Source organism: Clarias gariepinus, chromosome 8 (assembly GCF_024256425.1).
Source record: "Clarias gariepinus isolate MV-2021 ecotype Netherlands chromosome 8, CGAR_prim_01v2, whole genome shotgun sequence".
In the NCBI taxonomy this organism is placed as follows: domain Eukaryota; kingdom Metazoa; phylum Chordata; class Actinopteri; order Siluriformes; family Clariidae; genus Clarias; species Clarias gariepinus.
Window position 1 is genome coordinate 24,961,310 of NC_071107.1, and position 24,943 is coordinate 24,986,252.

General features: G+C 40.7%; 2 protein-coding genes across 7 annotated transcripts in view; one reads left to right on the forward strand and one right to left on the reverse strand.

The window, feature by feature from the left end:
- Nucleotides 1-6,388: 6,388 nt before the first annotated feature.
- Nucleotides 6,389-9,165, forward strand: prph2b (peripherin 2b (retinal degeneration, slow)). 2 transcript variants are annotated; one of them, XM_053502657.1, is made up of 3 exons: nucleotides 6,389-6,969; nucleotides 7,882-8,132; nucleotides 8,968-9,165. In XM_053502657.1, the coding sequence occupies exons 1-3, from the start codon at nucleotides 6,389-6,391 to the stop codon at nucleotides 9,162-9,164; spliced, it is 1,029 nt and encodes a 342-aa protein (XP_053358632.1). In that variant the 3' UTR covers nucleotide 9,165. The 2 variants fall into 2 exon arrangements, with proteins under 2 accessions (XP_053358632.1, XP_053358631.1); XM_053502656.1 differs by having other exon boundaries at nucleotides 7,882-8,128; nucleotides 8,964-9,165.
- Nucleotides 9,166-11,270: 2,105 nt separating this feature from the next.
- The window catches only part of ubr2 (ubiquitin protein ligase E3 component n-recognin 2), a 45,211-nt gene continuing 31,538 nt past the window's right edge, over nucleotides 11,271-24,943 (reverse strand). For 2 of the 5 annotated variants that reach the window (XM_053501316.1, XM_053501314.1), the window contains exons 32-47: nucleotides 24,731-24,889; nucleotides 18,288-18,382; nucleotides 18,140-18,209; nucleotides 17,892-18,040; nucleotides 17,683-17,738; nucleotides 17,142-17,238; nucleotides 16,990-17,057; nucleotides 16,704-16,839; nucleotides 16,199-16,295; nucleotides 15,815-15,948; nucleotides 15,353-15,461; nucleotides 15,182-15,238; nucleotides 14,970-15,047; nucleotides 14,316-14,486; nucleotides 13,120-13,221; nucleotides 11,271-13,025 (exon numbers count right to left, since the gene is read on the reverse strand). In XM_053501316.1, the coding sequence (XP_053357291.1) occupies nucleotides 12,884-13,025; nucleotides 13,120-13,221; nucleotides 14,316-14,486; nucleotides 14,970-15,047; nucleotides 15,182-15,238; nucleotides 15,353-15,461; nucleotides 15,815-15,948; nucleotides 16,199-16,295; nucleotides 16,704-16,839; nucleotides 16,990-17,057; nucleotides 17,142-17,238; nucleotides 17,683-17,738; nucleotides 17,892-18,040; nucleotides 18,140-18,209; nucleotides 18,288-18,382; nucleotides 24,731-24,889 (1,720 nt within the window). In that variant the 3' untranslated portion in view covers nucleotides 11,271-12,883. The remainder of the gene's footprint in view (nucleotides 13,026-13,119; nucleotides 13,222-14,315; nucleotides 14,487-14,969; nucleotides 15,048-15,181; nucleotides 15,239-15,352; nucleotides 15,462-15,814; nucleotides 15,949-16,198; nucleotides 16,296-16,703; nucleotides 16,840-16,989; nucleotides 17,058-17,141; nucleotides 17,239-17,682; nucleotides 17,739-17,891; nucleotides 18,041-18,139; nucleotides 18,210-18,287; nucleotides 18,383-24,730; nucleotides 24,890-24,943) is intronic. The other 3 variants (XM_053501319.1, XM_053501317.1, XM_053501318.1) reach the window with 3 other exon arrangements.

A 24,943-nucleotide genomic window follows, 5' to 3' on the forward strand; every position in this document is an offset into this window, starting at 1 on the left:
TGTGGCAGCTTCTCAAACAGCGGCATGAATTTCCTGGACAGTAAATACAGTCACCATTAAGCACATTAGGGCTACACCTTTTAACCAGAAATAAAAACGCCACAAAAGCTTCTTTGGCGAACACCATGACTAAGCGATTGTCACACAAGAGGGTAAGGTGTTCTCTTTTTTTCCGTTTTGCTCTTTCCTTGGGTCAACTTTGCTTTGGCTCAGTTCATGCTCTCAGCATTCTGCTAACTATTTTCCAAAGCTTTAGCTGTAAAGTTTATTTATTTTATTTATCTTCCTTATTTGTATTCTCCAAAACAGCCACTTTTAAAACAATTTAAGTTATTCAAATGACCTGTTGTTACCATCAACTTCTTGAAACTATGTTTATTTCTAATATAATCCCTTGTGACACTAATGCACTTATCCCACTATTGCTTAAATATCATCAAGGTTTGCTTCAACTGCATCAACTTTCAGCTGATGCAGAACGTAAATAATTCTTAAAATAATTTTATTTTCATGATGATTGTAAATGTCATATTAGACCCGAGTTTATATTTCTTGCTCAAATTTGAAGAACATGATGACACTGCAAAACTGTGATTTATTTTTTTTTTATATTTAGAGTACACCAGAGCCAAAGCCAGACAGTCTGCTTCACATCTAAAGGACTGGCCTCCCAGGAACTCCTTTAATGACCCAAACATGCGCAAATGGCTTGGATCGAGTTCAAGACTGTACTGGGATGTGCCAATAACTCCCAGCTGAGTCCCTATAATGTGTAATGGTGTTTTCATGAGTGAGTGTGTGAACAGCTCCCTCAGACAGATGCGTATCTTCCACAAGTTGTCAACAAGTTATTCGCTGATTTTTAACAATCAGGCATTCCACTTGCTGAATGTTCACAGAACTGACTGCAATGGGCTCTGAGCCACCTTGGGCTGTAACGTCATTCATAGATGCACAGCCTTCTTTAAAAAGTTTGCACAATTTAAATGTTTTATGCGGCTAAGAGTCTCATCACTATACTGTGCTTGAAGCCTTTAATAAATGTCAATCACGAGTCCTGGTTACTTGAACACCCCTCATAGTGCCCATTGCCCATTGGAAATGTTCTTCAACTAATTTGCAAGTATTAAAATTGACTTCAAAAGCACAATTTCAATACAACTTCACTTATTTATGAACTTCCTTTATCGGCCAAATTAATAATTTTAACGCCTTTTAAACTAAGACTGCTAAGATCTATTATGTATTAGGTAGCTTTCCTGACCTCTTATGAATGTATCATGTTTAACTGATAATAAATTAGGAACATGCAATCTAATGATGAAAAGAAATAAATTTAAAATAAAGGTTTTGAATGGTCCAACCATACTATTAAATGAAGGTGATTATTAATTATATAGTTATATGTTATAAGCTATGTTATAAAGACCTCTATATGTTACCATATTATTTAACAAAAACATAATTTCCTTGGTGAGATTTGAAATGATTAATTCTTGCAGTATCCAATGACAGGCTCAAATGCTCGGACATCTCGTACTACTTTCACTCTCTTGTGATGCAAAATCATTACACAAACAGTCCTATTCAGTGTTTAGTCTTGTATCTTAACCTACTGGGTCAGCACCTGTCACTGACACGAGCCTATCAGCTTTCATGAGAAGAAAGCATGGGTTGTCCTAGGCTCACAAACCCAAATGACAATTCAATTCTTCCTAGATGTCAGCTAAATTTTGTAAAGTAGACTTTGGCCAAAACAAAAACAGCAATTTATTTAAATTGATTAAAAATGTTAATTTAAGCAAAGTCTGGATGTAGTCTGAAAAGCCAAAAGTATGTCCTGAAATTCCATATTTCAACCAGTCTTTTACTGTAGAAATGGATTTCCTGCACAGATTTTGGTTTGCTCAAAAGTCTGTAAAAGCCATGTAAAAACGCCTCACATTACTGAGAAACCACTTTTCTCTCCACATGTCAATTCAGTTCTCAAGCAACTCACTCACACACTCATGCACGCAATCCAAGCCAAGCCTACCTACCCATAATCATTTAACATGTGTGTTCTCACACAAAAGCGTAACTCTGTTCTTTACTGGCCGACCATTTGTTTTCACTGGAGACAAATTTTCCCTAAATTGATGCAATTCTATTGATTAAATAATGAGCCTTTTCCTCCTGTCAGCCTGTCACCCAAAGCTCTCCACTCTTATACTTATGTATGTATGTGTGTGTGTGTGTGTGCATGAGTGGGTTAAAGTTTGGTGATGTCAGAAATCCAAGGCACAAAACTCTCTCTCTCTGTATACTGTATATATATATATATATATATATATATATATATATATATATATATATATATATATATATATATATACATACATACATCCATCTTACCATCTAGGAACTTCTGTAGTCCCAAATGATGACCATGGTAGGACACCCATTCAACATTCACCCAGTACGAGCAATTTGGAAACACTAATTAGCATAATCAGCATGTGGGAAGAAACCATAAAATCCAGCTCAAACCCACCAAGCAAGGGGAAAACATGCAAACTCAATGCACACAGATGTGACGTGGGAATCGAACCAAGGACCTGGAGGTGTTTACCTCTAAGCCACCGTGCTGCCCCAATACATACTGTATATATAGACCTCAATATAAGTGGTGTAGTTAGTGGTTAAGCACGAACTCCAGGGTCCGAGTTCGATTCCTGGCCAGGCTCGATTCCCGTCTCTGTGTGGATGGAGTTTGCATCTCCGTTCTTAGTGGGTTTCCTCTGTTGCTTCCACAGTCCAAAGACAAAGATTAGACTACTTGGCGTTCCAATACTTTGTGTATGAGTGTGTGTATGTGTGTGTGCCCTGTGATGAAGTCTCCTGGGATGGGGTCCAGACCCCTGCAATCCTGTATAGAGGATAAAGTAGTATAGACAATGAGGGCAAGTGAGTGAGTGAGTGAGTGATGTATACTGTGTTTACGTATATGGATTGAAGTGTCCGCAATGGAAGCCCACTCATAGGAAAGGAACAGATTTAATGAAGAGATGATTAGTTGGTAATTAAAAAAAAAAGGCGGAAGAACAGATCTAAACTACCAACCAGTGAAAAACTACATCACACATCTGTAAGTCTCTAGCATGTTAATGCTCTTATTTTTTGCTCATATCTGTATATGTGTATCTGTTTGTAAAGGAACCTTTCCTCTAGCTACCACTATCTGTTTATCATTACTTCCTTCTCTCTGGCACAAATAACTCGGTGCTACTACAGAAGAATTTATTCAAAAAGACAGGAACAGAGCTGATGGTTCGACGTTTTTGAGAAAGCTGGGAAGAGATGACTAAGAGACATACCTCGAGCTTGAGAAGCTTTTTTCCGGAACAGACTAAAGTAGCAGCACACTGCCCCTGTCTGTTCTGAACTCTCATAAGCACCTCCTGAACACCAAGCAAGAGCAAAGGATGAACATGTGGCATCTGTTAAGGAGCCATCACATGGAAGAAAAATAATGGCCTCTGCAGAGACTGCTGCTCTTTGAAGTGAGCGTGAATCCAAACGCTATACCTAATTACACACAGACAACGTCAACGGCCTGTTGATTTGCCCGACTAAAAACACCGATCCCACAAGGTATGACCAGATGTATGCGTGGTGCTCAGAGGGTGGCCTGCGGAACAGAGCTTCAGTTCTGTCCAACTGAACTCTAACCAGCCATGTCCCACCGAGAGGCACACAGAATGTCTTTTAAATCTTTCTCATCCTGTTTTGTTTCTTGCTGATTAGAATGGTCTGTTGTTTGGCAAAGGGTTTAATGAATGTTTCAAAACATTTTTAAGACTAGAGACTTTAATCTCGTTTTTTCTTCCTTTTAAATTGTTCACTTTTCTTCTGTAACTGGAACTTTTGGCATCCCTCCAGGATGTATTCCCTTTTCATGCCCAGTGTTCCTGTGAAAGCCTCCAGATTCTCCAGAAGCCTGACCTGGAAAAAACACATACGAAAGATGAACATATGAATGGATGTTCTGTTCACTTATTCAAAGATTCCAATCAAGCATTTTTTTTAAGCAATCAAGCTGAGTAACTTCAGCCTACCACAAGATGTCAGTATAACTCACTTAGATGGTGTCTGGAACTACAGTAAGTTCACTTATAAGTGTTCCCATGGACTGGTACCGTTACTGGTTTCACTCTTGCATTCACCATTGATCTTAATTAGGATCATGGTTGATAAAGATATTTATTTATAAACATTGAGCACAAACAACATGTACATTGTGTATGGGCTGCCCATGTGAATGCAGAAAGAACATGGCAAAACATCAAATAAAAAGTAAATATTTAAGATTTAAGAATAAGGTTTTAAGAATAAATTAAGATCGAATAGTCATTACCATACAGCAAAAGATGCAATAATGCAATTTTATTAACTGGTAGACAATCACGCTGTTTCCGTTCCCCCCCTCCCCGTTGTTGCTAAGGCAAATGCAGTGCGTGCTACACTTCCAGTTGCACTGCATTCACCTAAATGGATGAGACAGTAAGTCAGTGAAATCCTATTGCTCCCTCTCTAATCTTGTCACATGTGACTACAGCATACCAATTATAGGGGTTGAGCAATGCAATTTAGCTCCCACACAAAACCAACACTGTAGAGCTGCAGCTGCTCACAAAACAGCCATGCCTTAATATTGCGAGGTCAGGAGACACACAGCATCCTTTCATCTAACATGGAGTCGATTCAAGCCATCAAAGACTTTAACCTCCCCCTATAGATTTCTGTCATCCCGTTCATGTTTCATTACTTACGTACTGCATGAACAACAGGCTTACTGAGTGCAACTGTGTAGTTCAACCCGTCAGCCAACGCCGAAACCTTGATCTTACGGTCGCACACAAATAGGCTGTCCTTGAGCAAAATTATATCTGCATGCATGGTGCAAGTCATACTCTTTAATGATCTGTAGTTTGGGATATTTCTAATATCTAACTTACAGTATTATTGTTACTGTTGTTGTGTCCTTGCCATTGCACCATGTACAGTATGTACCCAATGCCATAATGCCATAAGTAACATCTAATAATTATTTAATGATATAAATATAGATGCATGTAAAAAACAAAGGAACATTAGTACTGCTATACAGCATGTACTATATGTACGGTGTACGTTAGCATGTTATTACATTATAGGCCTGTGTCTACTGGAAATCTTTAGTTGAGAGAGAGAGAGATAGGTTCATTTTTATTTACACTTTTTACAATAGTCATTGTCTCAAAGCAGCTTCACAAAATGAAAAGGAAATCTATGGAAGTGTGTATGAGTAAGAAAAAAATGTGTTTAGATAATAATGAGATTGTCCCTGATGTGCAAGCCAAGGGTTTCGGCGAGGAAGAACAAGGTGGCCAGGTGGGTATAGGTGAGTAGTATCAGTCAAACGTTTGGATTTAACAATTGCATCCTAGAGTAATCAGACAACTACTTTAAGCAGTGTTGCACCAATCACTTTATGTTCTAGTGTAGAAATTGTCTTCTAGCTGAACTAACTGAGCTCTATCGTTTCCCCCTGGTTCCATTTAGCTTACATATAACATACATATTACATTTTGCATGCCACTTCTAGGAGTTCTAGGGTGCAGTAATTATGTTTTTTTTTCATAAGAGTAATAATAAATATCATCATTATCATTTAATATTTTTGGCAGAAGGGGTCAACCTTGAAAAGCAAATTAAAAAGTTTTTATGTGACTAGACCTACTGCACACACCTGAATTCACCTGGCTGTACTTATACATGACAGGTAAACAGTACCACAGCATATACAGTAGAGTAATCTAAGATATGACTGTATTCAGCATTATCTGAGAAGTACAGCAAACAGATGTCATGCAGCCATTAATACATTTAATAAAGGTTAGATTTCTTGGAAACTCATCACGCTTGATGATGGAGGATGCAATAGTCTACAATATTTAAGTGTACCTCTCCTCCCTCTGTGCCATTTAGCAAAAAAACAACTAACCAATTACATGGAAAGATGAGGGATTACAACCCAGGGTTCATCTGCTGAAAATGAGATCAAGGCTGATTAGAGGGTTTAGCATGACGTAGAGCAACTCGTTGCTTCAATCCCTCCATGCCTCAGCTAGTCACCTTTTTTTTCAGGAAGGGCAGATGGTATATTTTTCTTGATTTTAATGCTGAATGCAGTTTTTGGTTGGAAAAAAAAAAATCTCTACTCACTATGGAGGTCCTTGAGTTTTTTTTGGTCAGAATGATTTTGAAGGGGAATATTATTGGCATGGCATCTGTGGCGCACTATACTGGAATGGAATATTTAACACTTAATATTTAACTGATAACAAATCAACAGAAAAAAAACAACATGGCTCTGATGGTTATAAAATTTGACTACGCCAAACGGATCAAATTAGCTCAGGGACTATGGCTCCTGTACTGGCTTGCAGTTATAGGTGGGATCCTGATCTTCAGTATGGGGCTTTTCTTTAAGATTGAACTTCGCAAACGAAGTGAGATGATGGACAATAATGAGAGTCATTTTGTACCCAACCTGCTCATCCTGGTTGGTCTGGCTGCTTTTGGCATCAACGCTTTTGGAGGCAAAGTGTGCCATGACTCACTTGATTCAGCTAAGTTTTCCAAATGGAAGCCCATGGTGAAGAATTACCTGTGTGGATGCTTTGCCTTCTCCAACGTGCTTTTCATCATAGCTCTGCTTTGCTTCCTGATGCAGATCTCGCTACATTTTGCCCTGGCCGAAGGTCTAAAAAATGGGATGAAATACTATAAAGATACAGACACCCCAGGTCGATGCTTCATGAAGAGGACGCTGGACATGACCCAGATTGAGTTCCGTTGCTGTGGCAACAACAACTTTCGGGACTGGTTTGAGATCCAGTGGGTTAGCAACCGCTACCTTGACTTCAGCAATGATGAGGTCAAAGAGTAAGTGTTTTACCTTCTACATTTCATTAAACTAGAACAAAGGTAAGTCATTGCAAACAATTGTTAAAAAAAAAAAAAGTGGGGTTAAATGTCAGAATATGTTAAAGGTAAACTAGCGAAATGAAAAGTACTATGTTTGCTAAGTACATTTATTTCTTCTGATTGCATAGAGAATTACGATAGTAATGATAATGTACATTTCAAAAAGGTCAGTTCATCACCAGGTCAAATTGTAAGTTGCTTATGTCACAGTTTTGGATTTCTTTATGAATTAGTTTTAAGATATGAACTATTTTTGAGAATTATGTCATTATGTCTAAAATGTAATAACTTTTACTACTGTTGTGATTTGAAAAAAGTCTAAAGGTCCCATAAACACAATGTAATGTGCAATATAATAATAACATTATTATATACTCACGGCATTTGTCAGAATTCCTTATCCAGAGCTACTTACATTTTTGTCTCATTACACTTACTGTATGAGCCATTAATGGTTAAGGGCATTGCTCAAGGGCCCAGCAGTTTTCTTAAAAAAAAAAAAAGCAGTTGCAGTTTGCCTTTAAACCTCGGACTTTCTGACCAGTAGGGCAATGCTTTATTCCTGCCAACTTAAGGGAAACATTTGGAGGTTTGGGTCCACTTGTGTCCTTCAAGAAAGGGGACACTCAAAGCATCAACACCTTATTAAAACACTTGACATTTTTGGTATTATTACCCATCCGTAAATAGGGCAGTACCACACTTTCTTACTTTAAGGAAAACCTGTAAAACTTACATTTTGTGTCTCAATAAGTCTATTATTTAATAACCGTCTAATAGGGAAATGCATGTTTCTTGTGTTATTTTTCAGGCCTTATTATAATTAAGGTCCTTAGAGAACTATTAAGTGAACATTTTTCATACTTTCAGTCGTATCACAAGCAACGTAGAAGGTAAATACCTTATGGACAGCGTCCCATACAGCTGCTGCAACCCTGGCTCTCCCCGGCCCTGCATCCAGCACCATCTGACCAATAACTCGGCTCACTATGACTATGATCATCACACCGAAGAACTCAACATCTGGACTCGAGGCTGCCGTGAAGCCCTGGTCTCCTACTATGGAGGGATGATGAACAGCATTGGGGCTCTTGTGCTGCTGGTCACAGTCTTGCAAGTGAGTAAAAATTTGGTACATAAATGAAACCTCAACCAAAATACTAACATTATAAGAATGAAAAAATAGTTAAAAGGGCTAGTTGTCCTTAAGAAATCAAGATAATACTATAACTTCATACAATAGTGCCGGGGTCGTCAGTCTTATGCACAAAGAGCTCTTGTGGCTGCAGGTTTTCATTCCAGCCAAATATAAGGTACACTTGATAGTTGATTGGACTTCAAGGTGAACTGATTAGACAAGTGAAACCAGGAGGCTCTTGCATTGTTAGAATGAGAACCTGCCACCTCAACAGTTCTTTGTGAATTGAAAGCTCTTGCCAGTATTTACGTCATTAGAAAACTGATTGGAGATTTTCCAACCCAAACACATTTCTTTTATGAAGTTGACATTTCAGCACAATCCTTCCAATCACCAATTGGATAGCCAATTGGACACCATTTGAGAGACTAGAAAGAAAGAAATTGTGTAGACCTTGGCTTGAAATTTGAACTTCCATAAATGGGCATGGGGGCAGTAGTAGTTTGCATTTTAAAGCTACAGACACTGAAACAGGCCATTTGAATCAAGAGTATAACAAAAAGAATTTTACATATGCCATAATGCAGGGATCTTCAACTCTAGTCTTAGAAAGCCAGTGTCCAGCACAATTTGATTCGCTATCACCTAAACAACACTGAACCTGATAATTAACAGATCACTTGAATCATTTTAAATCTGTTTGATCAGAAGAATCGCTTTACTGTGTTGCACACTGGCACTTTAGGATCTCTACTATAATGCATGATCTGAGTGTTATTTTACTTACGTAAGTAAGTATGCAACTGTGTTACAGGCAGCAGACATGGTGGGACTGAAATACCTGACAACTTCTTTGGAGACCCTGACAAACCCAGAGAACCCAGAGAGTGAAAGTGAAGGCTGGCTCCTGGCGAAGAGTTTGAAAGAGACTGTGTCTGACACCCTGGAGAAGATCAAATCACTTGGCAAAAGGAACCAGGTGGAGGAGGCTGAGGCTGCATCTAGTGACAGCTGAGCAGCTCACACACCCAGCTAGGACTAAACCATCCTATAAGGAGAATCAATGATTTTTTTTTTTTTTTTTTGCAAAAAAGAATAACAATCCCACAAACATTATGCACTCAAATATATTGTACTGAACACCCAGAAGTAAAAAAAAAAAAAGCAACATATCCATGAACATTTAAAGACATTGAGCACTTACTGGAAAAGAATGCAAAAATGAGTGTTGACATGTAAATGAAGTGACAAATCATATATAAAGAAGAGTGTTTAATTTCAAAAGGATGTGTGTATGTGGGGGTACAAATCACTTTGTAGAAAAAAATAGTTAGCATAACCACCCCAAACAATTAGAGTTCAGGAGGGACAAAACACTGATTATAGTGGTGATGATCCTCATACAATCATAGTCAAATCCAAAAGGTCTAATCACTGTTAGAACACACATACTTTTGACCTCTTCATACATTATACACTGTCTGAAAAAAAAAAAAAAAAAAAAAAGGCTCCCAGAACCACACTTTTACAATTTGAGTCCTGGAATCTGCCAGTGCCATCAAAAAAGAAACAATGCATAGATGGATAACTTGATCTTTCAATACATTCAGGTAATCAGCTAATTTCATTTTATTGCCACATAACATTGCTGAGTAATGTTATGCAATCTCAGAGTATAATGCTTTCCCAGAGGATTGGACAGTGGGCACTATGTCCTTCTTACCCTGACACACCCATCGTTATGGAATAGGGTCAATCTGGACTCATCAGACCACAATACATTTCCAAGTCCAATCTTTATGCCTGCTATCAAATCATTATAGTTCATATAGTCTGAATCAATTCATCACACTGTGTGGAAATGCTCTTACTTTACCTATTAAACACCGCTGTAATTTCTACTGTCGATGCTTAAAGGTTTATAAGTGATTTCCACTCGCCATTTCTTTCATGTAGTTGTCATTTTAGCACCATCCTTTCACATTTTAATAAGAAGTGTTGGATGCTTTTTTAAACTTTATTAAAAGCAGTAAATCAATAGCTGCTTGGCTCCTTCTTTGATGAGGCTGCTAAATTATATGATCCACATAAAATGGTGACCCTCTGGACCAGGCACTGTACTGTATATAATTAATATTGGGGGTGGTGTACAATAAAGGTATTTAAACATGTATCCGGTTTATCCCATTATTTGTGGTACTTACTGAAATAACATGATTTAAGCAAAAGATCAGATCCATGATGCAAGCATCGAAAGGAAGCTGCAGAAAACATGTTGGGACCCTCAAATTTAGCAGCTATGACAAGGAACGAATAATTGTCTCCTAAAGGACTCCTCTTGCATCACTTTCTTTTACAGTTATATCCACGAAAAATTATTTTAAAGGCACACAAATATTTTTTTTTATTTTTTTCTTCTGTCCATAATTCTTAAAAGGACATGCTTCTAAACCACTGACCATGGGCATTTAAAATAGAAAGGTAAGAGGGCTTTCGTCACCTTGAATTGTCTTCAGCTGTAAAGCCTATAAGCAGTGAGGGAGGAGATAAGCTTCTTTGGTAGAGCTTCTTCCCAGGCAGAGGAAATTCATGGAACAGGTAACCCAGTAGCAGGTACAGGACAAAGGCACCTTGGGATCACCAGAAGAGTCTCTCTCTCTCTCCCCCAAAAGCAAACTTACAAACCTAGCTCAGACAACTTCACTGTTACACATTCTCCATAACCAATCCCATTAACGCTTCAGCACTACCACAAATAATTTTCAACACAATTACAGTCTATTACAGAATAGTTGTTATATTTACAAAAAAGAACAATATATAAACACAAACTATTGAGCTGCTGAAGTAGGCAATGCTGTCAACCCAAAGAAAGTTTAACTTCCTTACAAAGTGTCTAAAGCTTCAGTGTCACCCTTTAGCACCATGACACTGAAGCTTAAAAAAAAAAAAAAAAAAAAAAAAAACATAAATCATTTTTGTTTTCTGAATAATTAAGTTTCTGACAAAACTGCATAATACGTGTCATGTACAAACCAACACAATTACACAATGCACGGGTGCTGAAACACTGTGGATAATTTGCAACACAAAAGCAGTCAAACATCCATATACACTAAGCTCTCATTCCTTTTCCTTATTTTATTTTTGTTTTACAATATTGTACAATGTATTCATTTATACAATAATTCACATATTAACAAGTAAGTCTTTGACGTTGGATTCCAATTAAACCTTGACACAGGAAACATGCTTATAGTGAGAAACCCCTGGAAACCCTGTTGAGAATTAGAGCGTGCATGCACACACGTCTGTGTGCATACACATGCTTTGGAGTTTAAATGTACTGTTTGAGTGGAAAGTGCAGCACTTTTTTTTTTTTTTAACATCATGTTAATAAGCTTCTGAGTCTTCCAAGACATCTTAGTCCAGTGACCTCAACTGAGTTATGAGTTTTATTTTTATATTTATCACAGAAATGGAATGGAAAGAAATTTCTGAGCGGATCCAAGAAATTCCATAACAATTCCTGCTAATAAAATTACACGGCTTGTAATTCGATTTTCTTTATCACATTAGGCAGGAAGTCATTCTCAGTAATCTGCCAGTGTTAGTAATTTGATCAAATCGATGTTAAGAAAAGTTTCCATCACATGGCTTGTGCCCTGATTTTGTTTATCATAAAGGGCCATGGGATCAACAAAAAACAAGCATATTGGGTTTTTTGCGCTAATGTTGGTTTGTTTGTTTTTTTAAACACAACTGCTGCTGTAGCTCAAAGACTTTAAATGGCACATACTACACACATTAAGTCAGTAGGTATAAGCTTCCTCAACCCAAAAAAAAAGAAATTTCCCCAAAGTGGAGGTCTGCCATGATGAAATTTCACAAAACTGCACATAAATAATATTTTTAACAAAAATAAGTTGCAAAATTGAAAACGGTGTTAAATTCATTCTGATCACATGAACAACCATATAAATCCATCACACTATAAACACACCGGCTTTACACTCTCACAAAGCACACGCACACACACGCACGCACACACCAGGCACTCACAGACAGCACGTGTCACTTGTGTGCTCCCAGATTTCCTCAGTTCATCTTATAATTGCTTCACAGAGCATTCACATGCTGGGTGCCCTCAGCAGAAATATTGCAATGATGGGGAGTAGGGAGAAAGGGAGTAGGCCATATGACCTGAAGATGGCGCCAATCCATTATGGCTACTATTGAGACCCAAGGGTCACTGAGAAACATTGTGCTTGCCTCAGAGAGAACACCAGCATTATTTAATATTAAAGCAATCTGAAAACTGCATCTGCAGTAAACAATACTTGAGTTGAATAGTGTAAAATAAGTTAATGGAGTCAGGGAAAATGAGAAATTAAATAGCTTTTCTCTGTTTCTTCAGATACTTTGAGAACCTTACTCTAAAGAAGAAAGCATCATTTCGCAGTTAAATACCTTGGCAATAGGTTTTTTTTTTTTAAATATCGATTTGGATCAAATAATAAACTTTGAGATAATAATACCTCAAAAAAGACAAAAAAAAAAAAAAAGCCATGCATTCATCCACTCAAGGGGAAAAAAATAAAAACAAAAATAAGGAAGAAAGGGAGTGGTAAGAGGCACCATTGTTTTGGCAGCCTCTGCAGTAAAGGTGCAGATCCCTTGTTAGTTTAGATTTGGCATTAGCCAAGCAACTCCAGGACCTCTCAGGAAGAAATATCAGAGGTGCTGCCAGTCAATGCCCACCAGAGTCTGATTAGCTTCCTGAGCATGACCGATCTCCTCTGTGATGCTGTGCTGGCGCCAGAGCTTCTGGATTTTTCTGTAGCGCTCGCGGCACAGGTGTAAAGGGTTCCCCCGTCTGGGAGGGAAGGAGAACAGATTATATAAACGTATGATATTATATATGCTATTAACTTTACAAGGAATGCTGAAAGCCATGTATGGTTTCTTACCTGAGCCCTTGATCTGTTTCTCCATAGTCATCGAGGTATGGGGGAGCATAAAAACAGCCCTTAGTCTTTCCAGCGAGGAAGAGAACCTGACTCTCCCTCACCCTGTAAAATAAAGTAGAGTCTCACATACTGCAAACTAGGGACCGATAATCAATACTTGATATTATCCTAATGTTATACTAATTGATATTGACAATCAGTAATGTTCCCATTACTAGTGTTAGCAGACATGCTCATTCAGCGAATATCAGCAGAAACGCCCAATTCCAAATCAAAAGATGTAAAGCCTTCCAAAGAGAAAAAGCATGAAACAGAGTTGGTTCTATAGGGTAGAGACCCACTATTCTAATTGATTTATTAATAAATAAAAAAAGAACCATTTTAAATGTAAAAAAATATTTTATCTTAAAAATGAAACCATAATATGTTAAATAACTAACAAAATTAGTATTGAACAATTTAATTAGCTATTTTATAAATTAATCAATCATTACCCATACTTTAATTATTAAACTCTGCATTCCTTCTAAATAAATTTCTTATGAACCTTCCAACAAAAGTATTATCCAGTAGGGATGGGAATTACTAATCCCCACCCGATAGATCACATCATGATTATTAGTTCCCAACTTGATTAAAATTGCAGTTCTATATTTTATAAATATCCCAATAATTACATCTTCAACCGATTTTATTACAATTTTAAACCTTTAAAATGTAAAAGGTTTACTGAGTAATTAAATGTAACCTGTTTCTTCCAACATTAGTTTTCTTACTTAAAACCAAATGCTGGATTTAACAATACTCAATAACTTCAAATTATTCACTCCTACCACACAGGATGCCAATGTGTAAATACTGTCAATTACCTGTAGGATTATAAAGAAACTGACAATTTACCGCCTGATTTAACACGCGTGACTTTTTATAACATAACTTTTATAACCACTCAGAAGCCTCTGTGCTCGGTACAGAAATGTTTATATCTGAGGCTAATCGGCCTAATATATTCTATGAGTGGGAAACGCTGCACAGTATTTCTGGCACGCTGCTGTTGATTTCTATCTTCCTAACCAAAAAGAGTAATGTGAGGCTTATTTGGCAATAATCCCTAATGCTCAACCCAACACACAGATATGTAGTGACAGACAAACCATAGCAATCAACACAGGAGTGCAAACCGTCTTTCTACTAACCTGAGGAAAATGCCAACACCAGCTCCACAGGTGAAGGTGTGGGCAGTACATGCTCCAACATCCTCACCCTCCACCTCAGTCTGACAGCAGTAGCTCTGAGAACATAGCATCGCGCCACACACCAAGCACAGCGTTGGAGCACGAGACTTGTCTCCACCTGACTTAGGACAACTATAAACAACAACTGAGGTTATACAAGTTGAAGTCAGAAGTTTGCAAACACTTGAATTGAAATGGAAATGCTTAAAATCATTCATTAGACCCAATCATTATTATATTATAGTTTTGTCAAGTCAGTTAAGACATGTGCTTCATGGAAGACAAGCAATTTCTTTCAACATTTTACAGATAAGATTATTTCCCTTAAAATTCAAAATCTAAAGAATTTCAGCCAAGACTTTGGTACAGGGGTCATGTTTATCAGTACAATCAATATTATGCACTTATAAATTCCATGGGACCACGCAGCCATCATACCGCTAAGGAATGACACACGCTTTTTCTCCTAGGGATGGACATACTTTAGTACGAAAAGTAAAAATCAAACAACAACAAAAGAAAATGATTTAAATATATTTTGCTAAAGCGTATGTAAACCTCAGAGTTCAACTGCCAATATAAACACAACAACTAAATATACACAAGCACACTCACGTGAAGCTGGAAGCTTGGTTGATCAGTGCACTGTAATCCTCTGGCAAATCAATTAGCTTATTCGATTCCCGAGGAAAACTATAGGTTTAAAAAAAAAATACATTCATTATTATTAATAATAATACAAAAAAAAAAAAAATACACATTTATTCTAAAAAGCATAATCTATAAGCAAATTCAGATCGCTACAGACAAGGACAAAGAATAATGACCTTATAAGGGTTTCTGGTGACTGGAGATACTGCTGAATGCCTGGATGTGAGCACCACCTGCAGGGCAGACAGTCACGAAACAAACTCAACCCATCGCCTACTAAGTAAATTAGTATATTCAACATTCACAGAAATCCTGTACTTTCTTGACTTAATTATGTAGTTTCTTACCCCTGAAGTAGGGGATCCAGGACCTCCTGATGATTATAATAGAGCTGGAGCAGGTTAGAGGGCAGACACAGATATGCACACAGCACCTCCCATTCACCCGCACCTACAGCTAGAGTATAGGACAAGGAGAGCTCTTACAAATGTGAAGTTCCTCCAGTGATCAACCTCACGTTCCATGTTTTGGCATAATTGTGTTTGAATTATTAAGAGGAAGAATGTAGAACTAACAGCTTCGATGAGAATCTAAGCTTTGTGATGATCTAATAAATCACCTGGATTTCTAAATCTCTACATTTAAATTAGTCTCGAATGTAGAGATGTAGGCTCGGATAACACCATCTGGTGGAAGCACCTGCAAGTTCTGGTTCAACTTGAAGACTAAATGTGTTTGCACTCAGGACTATATATATATATATATATATATATATATATATATATATATATATATATATATATGCATACAATTACCATGGAGCTCAGATGGAGTGGGAACTCCACTGAGATGGTGGAAGAACAAAGCAGCTCCTCTGAGAAAGGGCAGGAAGCCTGCCTTTACACAACGCCAAAGATGCCAACCCGAGCTAACCTCACGCAGGCTGTTAAAAACACACATACACATTTTAAGATTATTTGTATAGCTCAGTAATTTCAAAGTTGTGGTTAAATATAAACACAATGCTTCCCAAGGGAGTTATTTACTGAAATGGTGTGGGAAAAGTACATAAAGCTCATAATAATAATAATAATAATAATAATATTATTACCAACAACAACAACTGATAGTACCGTTATTGTTAATCATGACCAACAAGAACAATAAATAAAATGAATAATTTTCTGTCTCACCAGCCTACATGAGTCCTTAGTGTGTTATAGAAAAGACAGACACTCTCTTCTTCCTCCTGCTTTACTCCTTCACTCTCTTGCTCCATGGCCAGCTCCTCTGTGGATATACCAAGATAGTGCAGGCTGTCAAATTAATAAGTTAATAAGTTAATAAGTTAATAATATTCTAATTATATATGTTTGGTAATTACTGTATACCAAAAATTATTTTTTTTTTGACCCAGAGGGTGCTTTAGGTTACGTGTACTATAGCATACGAGAAAAAATCTTTTGGCACTCAAATTCAAAATCAAATTTAAGCACTCATTACTTTGACAGACTGTTGGCAGAAAACATAATTAATTTATAACAAAATGTTCATTGAAACAATGAATACAAATAACCAAGTTATTACTGAGTTGTAAGAAAGAGGGTCACCTAATTCCTAAACATCCACATGACAATCAAGCAACAGATCCTTATCTGTTGTTAAGCTGCATGTGCTCCAAGCAGAATATATTCTAACCTGGTACTGAAGTAAGGAGGATCTGGACCAGGTGAGCCACAGTGACCAAGTGGAGAATATGTAGCTGTGCAGTATCTGCACTTAGACCCGAGAAGTCTAAGCAGTGCAGCGCTGAATAGGATAGCACCAGACTCACCTGACATACAAATAAACAAAATAAAACAGAAGGTGTCGATTCACAGCTAAACAAATATCTGACAAGAAATTGTCCCACGGGGGTGTTAAAATGTCAGACTAGAATGCTACTTAAATATTATTATAAAATTTAAAAAGCTCATCAGCTTACCAATAAGTGGAACATGTCTACCTCCAGAATGCAGGGGGAACATTCCACCTGGGGATCAGGAACAAGTGCTGCACAGAACAGTCACAACACAGTTACAGAACAGAAAAAAAAACAACAAATGGCAGAAAAATAAATAGATAAATAAAATATACCTGCTAACAATCGCATGAAGTGAGTTTGCACAGTGGAGTGAGAGGCGACAGTCCAGCACGCAGAGCCAAACCGAGCTAGAGAACTCAAACAGTCATCCTTAAAAATAACAGACATGGCACATTTAATGAGTCTAATGGATAAGTTTTCATGTGAAATCAGTTAATTCTTAAAACAATGTTATATGTCACTGTTACTTTTATACTTTGCAGATGAACTATAGATTTAGAACACAGGATACAATAAATATCAAAGCTTAGAAAGAACAACGTAAAAACTGAATATATTTTTATGATTTAGGATATTTAAAGGTCCAGACTTTTGGGTAAACCATGCTTTGCTTTTATACTAATGTTTTTAAATAAATAGCAGATCAAAATATTAAAACAATTGTTGTTCAAATACATTATTACATTTTGTAAGTAAATTGTAGTTAGTCTGTGTTTTAACAGCGCTAATAATATCTCTGATACATAATTGATTATACTTTACCATCCAACTCTAAAATAATAATTCATTATGACATCAGTTAGGTTTCCATACCTGCCTACAGGGTAAACTTCCAAACAAAGGCTTCTCCTCATCTACCAGTAATCTCTCTGTACAAAATACAGTAGTATAGGAATAAAAGCATTAGGTTCATACAACATTGTTCCCTTACAACAAACAAAAACTGTATCAACCAACCCCTAACAAAGGTCAGTGAACACATGTAATAACATTTACTTTTAAATGAATATGTGCATACTCACCTATAGACTGGATGGTGTAAGAACAGCTGCCCCAGCACATGATAGGCACACGAGGGTCCTGCTCATTAGGGTGCACCTTAAGGCCAACTTTATATGTTGCTGTCCCAAATGTCGTCAGCATCTCCCTTATAGAGCTTGAATAAGGGTTGCTATCAAAATATTTCACAGGTCAGTTTCAATGTCATAGAAATATCAAGAATCAACACAGACATTTCATATTACAAATGAGAACAGTGGACCAAGCTTACACTGGAGTGTAGTCCAGCCTGAAACCCTCAGGAGGAGGAAAGTCATCCACAATCTGTGTCTCGCCAGCATCTAAATGATAATCAGACAATTTGACTGTATGACCGTACACACATATAAGGAACACAAGCATGTATGAAAGAGACTTACTTGTTGGCTTGGCTTTGTTATGAGCAGAATGTAAGGCTCTGATCTGCAGGCAGGTTGTATTTACCCAATGACCCAGTGCTGGCTGCTCACTACTGCTGCAATCACAAAACGAATGGTTATGACTATAACCTCTGTTCCCTGAAGGAGAGGAACGAGGTACAACACATATAGTATGGGATATCACGCCCTCTCGTGTCCTGGCTGAAGCCACCTTTATTCACGCCGTAAAGGCAGGCAAACCTGTGGTGACGTAGGTGTAGCCCCGCCTACACCTATAAACCATCGTCGCCACGGTTGACCCTCAGTTCGATAGCCGCTCTTCGCCGAGCGTAACTATGAGGCGGGGCAGCAATGTGTTGTACCTCGTTCCTCTCCTTCAGGGAACAGAGGTTATAGTCATAACCATTCGTTCCCTTTCAGTCGATTCACTCGGTACAACACATATAGTATGGGACATATATTCACGCCCCGCCGAGTATCTATCAAAGTTAGTCACAAGAACCCTGACAGCTACTCTACTGCATTAAGGACCCCGCAGAGAGGACACAATGAGCCACCGAGGGGGCCGTTATATCAAGTCGGTAGAACCGGACAAAAGTGTGTGGTGAGGACCAACTGGCTGCCGCGCAAATCTCGCCCACAGACATTCCTTTGAACAGAGCCCATGATGTTGCCATAGCTCTCGTTGAATGTGCTTTCACACCCAGAGGCAATGGGACACTCTTGCTACTATAAGCTAGTGTAATAGCCTCCACAATCCAATGGGAAAGCCGCTGTTTAGACAGCGCTTTACCCTTTACTGGACTGGCAAAGCAGATAAACAGTTGATCACATAAGCGCATATCTACTGTACGGTCCATGTACACTCGTAGTGCACGTACGGGGCACAAATTATGCAATTTTCTCTGCTCATCAGAAGCAAAAGGAGGAGGAAAAAAGCTATAAAGGTCAAAGACCATAGAGCTATAATCAGTGGAGACGACCTTCGGTACATAGGCCGCGTTTGGCCGTAGAGTAACCTTTAACCCATTAGCAGCAAACTGCGTACAGGATGGATGCACGGATAAAGCGTGGAGATCGCCCACTCGTTTAGCAGATGCTAAAGCAAGAAGAAGTGCCGTCTTATATGAAAGAATTTTCATATCTATAGACTCAACTGGCTCAAAAGGAGGACCACAGAGGGCCTCAAGCACTAACAATAAATCCCAGGACGGAACACTGGACCTCGTAGTGGGTCGCAGACGTCGCACTCCCTTTAAAAACCGTACTGCCAGCGGATGAGCCCCTGGTGACACTCCGTCAAAACCAACATGACAGGCTGATATAGCCGCCAAGTACACTTTAATAGTAGAAAAGGAAAGGCCTTTCTCTAATAGTTCTTGTAGAAAAGACAAAATCTCCACCATGGAGCACTGAAATGGAAGAACATTATGTTCTTGACACCATTGCTCAAATGCTCGCCACTTGTAAGCATATAAACCTCTAGTAGACGAGGCCCGAGCACTTTGGATTGTCTCAATCACATTCGGGGGAAGCCCTTTTGCTAACAAATTGGACCTTTCAACAGGTAAGCGTGCAAGTTCCACAGCTCGGGACGCGGGTGCACTACCTCTCCCCCTGCCTGAGACAGAAGGTCCCTGAGGAGAGGAAGTTTCCATGGTTCTGCTGCTAGCAGGCTGACTATCTCTGCGTACCACAACTTCGCCGGCCAATGAGGTGCCACCAGGATTAGTGACAGGCCCTGCTGACGTACCCTCTCTGTGACAGGCAGAATCAGTTCTACCGGAGGGAAAGCATACAATAGAGCTGGGGGCCATGAGTGTGCCAGCGCATCGATCCCCAGTGGGGCATTGCGATCCGTTATGGAGAAGAATAGTGGGCAGTGAGCATTTTCTTTGGATGCAAAAAGATCCACTGCTGCCCTGCCGAAGCGCTCCCAGATCTGAGCTACCACCCATGGGTGTAATCTCCATTCCCTCACAAGCGGGCCCCCTCTGGATAGAAGGTCCGCCCCCAAATTCAGGTGCCCTGGAATGTGAGTGGCCCTGAGTGACAGAAGATGAACACTGGACCATAGCAATAGAGAATGAGAGAGTTTCAGCAGGGGAAGTGAACGAGTCCCCCCTTGTCTGTTTATATACGACACCACTGTTGTATTGTCTGTCCTGATTAGAACATGATGGCCTGTTAAAGCCAGACGAAAATGACTCAGGGCTAAGAACACTGCTAACAGCTCCAAATAGTTGATGTGAAGCCTGCGTTGTTTCTGTGACCACGCCCCCCTGATCGCGGAGCCGTCGCACAGAGCGCCCCAGCCGCTGAGGGAGGCATCTGTTGACACCACTTTGCGAAACGATACCCTGCCTATCGGAGAGCCCTGACGTAATAGCCTGGGTTCCCTCCAGGGCAGAAGGGCTGACATGCATGACGGTGTCACCGTCAGCCTCCTGTTGAGGTGGCGCGCCGCACATAGGCGGTGAGAGCGCACCCAGCGCTGAAACGCACGCATGTTCAACAGCCCGAGAGGCACCACAGTGATCATAGACGCCATCATTCCCATTAGTTGTAAAAACACTCGGAAACGAAGTTTGTGTTGCAACTGAAACAGAGCAAGGCAGCGCTGAAACGCGGCTATTCTGTGCTCTGAGAGACGTGCTCGGCTGGTAACGGAGCATATCTCCAGACCCAGGAATGAACACTGTTGACTCGGAATCAGTGAGCTTTTCTGCATATTTACTGAGAACCCTAAAGTCTGAATGTGAGACAGAACTAGTGCTGTCTGTTTCTCTGCCTGCTCGCTTGAGCTCGCTATCAGTGCCCAGTCGTCTAAATAGGCTAATATGCGAATGCCTTTCTCCCGAAGAGGAGACAGCGCCGCCTCGGCGCACTTCGTGAACGTTCGGGGAGCTAGTGACAGGCCGAACGGCAGCACTAGGTACTCGTAGGCCACGCCCTCGAATGCAAACCTCAGAAACTTTCTGTGGCGCGGAAAGATCGCTATATGAAAATAAGCATCTGTGAGATCGATCGTAGTGAACCAATCTCCCGGGCCTATTGCATTTAGCAGTTGCCTCAGAGTAAGCATTTTGAACTTGTACGTTCTTAGAAACGTGTTCAATATTCTCAGATCCAAAATAGGACGCAGTCCTCCCCCCCTCTTCGGAACGACAAAATACCGGCTGTACCAACCTGAGTTCGCTTCCGAAGGAGGCACCACTTGAATCGCCCTTTTGCTCAGAAGAGAATTTATCTCTTCCCGAAGCACCGCTGCGGCGTCGTCCGACACCTCGGTGTTGATTATGGAAGAGAAGCGCGGTGGCTTTACGCGAAACTGCAGTCGGTATCCCATAGCGACTGTGTTTTGCACCCATGTCGAGACTGCGCATGCGCGCCACTCGAGAACGTGGGACGCCAACCGGCCCGCATTGGTTTCTGAAAGGGGTCTGCTGCCCCCTGGCGTTTCGCCAGAGTGCAGCCTCATCGATGGCACTGGGCTTTTTTGTTTTGCAACATTGTAAACAGGAAAATTCTTTATTGGTTTTAATAATGTAACATTCACATGATTTACAAAATGCACCATTTTTGGGGCAATCACACTGCAAACATCGAGGGTACTTGCTGTAAGTCCCTGAGAACTTTTTAACACGCCCCAACTGGGGTTCATAACTCGAACATAAACACTTGTGTGTGAGGGGGGGGGATTGTGCTTGGGAGACTGTGTTAGGGAAGTGCAGCGCCGTTTGGGACTGATTTCCTGAACATAACGTAGCGGCCTCTTGGGCGGCATTGAGAGAGGAGAAGCAGTGTCTCCCTGCTGCCAGAGCTCCTCTCTCTTTAAAATCTGAGCTAGGAGGAGTGAGGATTCTTCCTCCTAGTCGCTGAATCCGTTCGGACGCCTGGTGGGGGGCCCATACCCCAGGCCGACTGCCGTGGGTTTTGCCTGGGAGGCTGTTGTTTCACCGGTCGAGAGCTCGAGCTAGCTGCCGGCGGTGGTCTCTTATGAGGTGGTCGCGGAGTGGTCATACTTCGAGCCTGTTTGGGCTTCACCTCTCGTCGCGGAATAATGTCTCGCAACGCTTCGGCCTGTTTCCTTCTGAAGTCAAACTTTGCCTGAATGGCATCGAGTGACTGGCCGAACAAACCCTCAGCAGACAGCGGTTCGTCCAAGTAGACAGCCCTGTCTCTATCAGGAATGTCAGAGAGCGTGAGCCATAAATGCCTCTGTGCTACTACTGCGCTCGCCATCCCTCTTCCGAGGGAAAGAGCCGCACAACGAGACATGCGCAAAATGTAGTCTGTCGCTGTCCTGACCTCGTTAAGCAGCGCACAGAACGGGCTCTCCTGAGGCACCAGTGAGCCGAGCTCTGCCAAACACATTGCCTGATATGTTTGAAGCAGCGTAGCGGAATTGAGCGCACGAGCAGTGCCTGCTTGAGCGCGATAAATCTTCTCCAGCTGGGCAGAGGAGAATCTACAATGTTTAGACGGAAGGAGAGTAGGTCCAGACACTCCATGATTGTGCGAGGGTGCCAAATAAGCAGCCAAAGATGGCTCCATTGGCGGTGGGCTAACTAGTCCTGCCTTCTCAGCTCCGTCTAATTCCAAATATTGTCCGTAACCGGGCACTGATACACGGGTCGACAGCGGCTTGCTCCATGACGACGTTAATTCGCCGACAAAGTCGGGAAACATGGGCAAGCAGTTCTTAACTGTTGTCGGTTCAGGAGGAAGAAAAAAATCCCGCGAACCTTGACGGTTTTTGAGCCGGCTGCGGGGAGGGCCACTCCACCTCCAGCTTCTCAGCCGCTCGGCGGTAGAGAGCAAAAAATGAAGTGTCGTCCCGAGCGGTTAACGCAGTAGCAGCGGAGCTCTGAACAGGTGGCACAATTTCATGCTCGTCCTCCGACAAGCCATGTATCTCTAGGCCGATGTCGAGCACGTCATCGTCCTCGAAAGCATGCTGCTCGGTGCCTGGCTGCTGGCCAGCGCTGTAGGAGAGCCCACGGTCCTCCGAACCCTCGAGATACTCCATCTGGTCCGCCCAGCTAGGTGCGGGGACTTCTGACGGAAATTCCTCGTCAGCAGACACAGGCGAAGCTGGGACTGCTGATTCGGAAAGGAGGGGGTCCTGCTGAGCGACTGTATTTCTCCCCAGGGTCCTTTCCACGAACGTGACCCGTCTTTCCAGCGTTAAACGCCGGAGCTGGCGACAAAGCTCACATGACTCTGGCTCAGCTAGAGCTCTCCTAGCATGGAGAATCCCCAGACAGACGGGGCACGCTTCGTGCTGGTCCTTCTCGTGCAAGGAGAAGCCGCACTCCTGAGGACAGGGGCGAACAGCGGACCTCTTCTTAGCTACATTAGCTTGCATGCTCATCTTAGCTAGCGCTGTTAGCACAGCTAAACAGAAGCCAACTAACTGAGATGTTGCTAATGTTCTGACTGTCAGAAAACTTAAAAGTCAGCGCCCCGCGGGTAGACGACTCACCAAAATGAGGCTGTTGTCGCTAACGCCAACAAGAGCAGTTAAGCTGATTTTAAGCGCAGTCTTTCAACGTAAAACGTAGAGTTTACTAGCAGCACCTAGAAAACTCTACGGAAAAGGTGTTCACAGCGAGGTGAAGAGCGTAAGAACTGAGGGTCAACCGTGGCGACGATGGTTTATAGGTGTAGGCGGGGCTACACCTACGTCACCACAGGTTTGCCTGCCTTTACGGCGTGAATAAAGGTGGCTTCAGCCAGGACACGAGAGGGCGTGATATCCCATACTATATGTGTTGTACCGAGTGAATCGACTGAAAGGGAACAAACGATTTACCATTTACTCAGAGAAAAGGTGAAATTCCACCGGAACATTTAAAGGAAAACACTGTCACTAAATATCAGCAAATAGCAATGGAACAGCTATATCACACTTGCTTGTTTTTACACACACAAAGCAAAATTTCTATACAGAAAAACTCGACTGGCTTCCTTTATAACAGATAAATAGAAGTCGTTTCATGACATTACTTGTAGTCGCCTTATATCCCAATTGACTTTAAAAATCTCCCTGCATGTTGTTCTGCATCAAACAAAGAAAACAACTGAAGAGATCTGAAATTACTGGAACTGGGGAATCCTTCTATACATTAACAAAACCTGGAAGGATAGTGTGGAAAAAATGTGGTCAGGGGAATCAAGAACAGAGAACTATGGAAGGTTTCTTCTCCAAAGGCATGATGGTATTCCAGTACTCAAATTGTAAAAACGTGGTTCTGGGAGCACAAGGAATCATTTTTACACATGAACTGACCACCACATTGCATGCTGTAATCAAAAATAAAGGTGACTGAATGAAATCTTGTGTGAGTGTCTTTTGTTTGGCCAGTCAGTATATTTAGCAGCTCATATTCACTTTCTAAATTACATTTGAAACAATTACAAATTTTGTATGCGAGTACCTGCAGGATGCTTTTGTGAGGGGCAGGAGAGGAATGACGGTGTTACTAAGACACTCACAGAGTGGACACAAATACTCCCCATTTTCTACATCATAACTGGTATGTACACGCAGTCTCTGTTGTCTGCGCTGCTCCTTAGCCTGCACTGCCTCAAAGTACCTACAGGCGAAACAGCATGAAGGTTAGAGACTTTTTTATAAAAAAAAAAAAGTT

Coding starts and splice junctions, on each gene's coding strand:
- prph2b (XM_053502657.1), top strand. CDS start 6,389: ATGGCTCTGATGGTTATAAAATTTGACTACGCCAAACGGATCAAATTA. Junction 6,970..7,881: donor AGCAATGATGAGGTCAAAGA/GTAAGTGTTTTA, acceptor TCATACTTTCAG/TCGTATCACAAGCAACGTAG. Junction 8,133..8,967: donor GGTCACAGTCTTGCAAGTGA/GTAAAAATTTGG, acceptor TGTTACAGGCAG/CAGACATGGTGGGACTGAAA.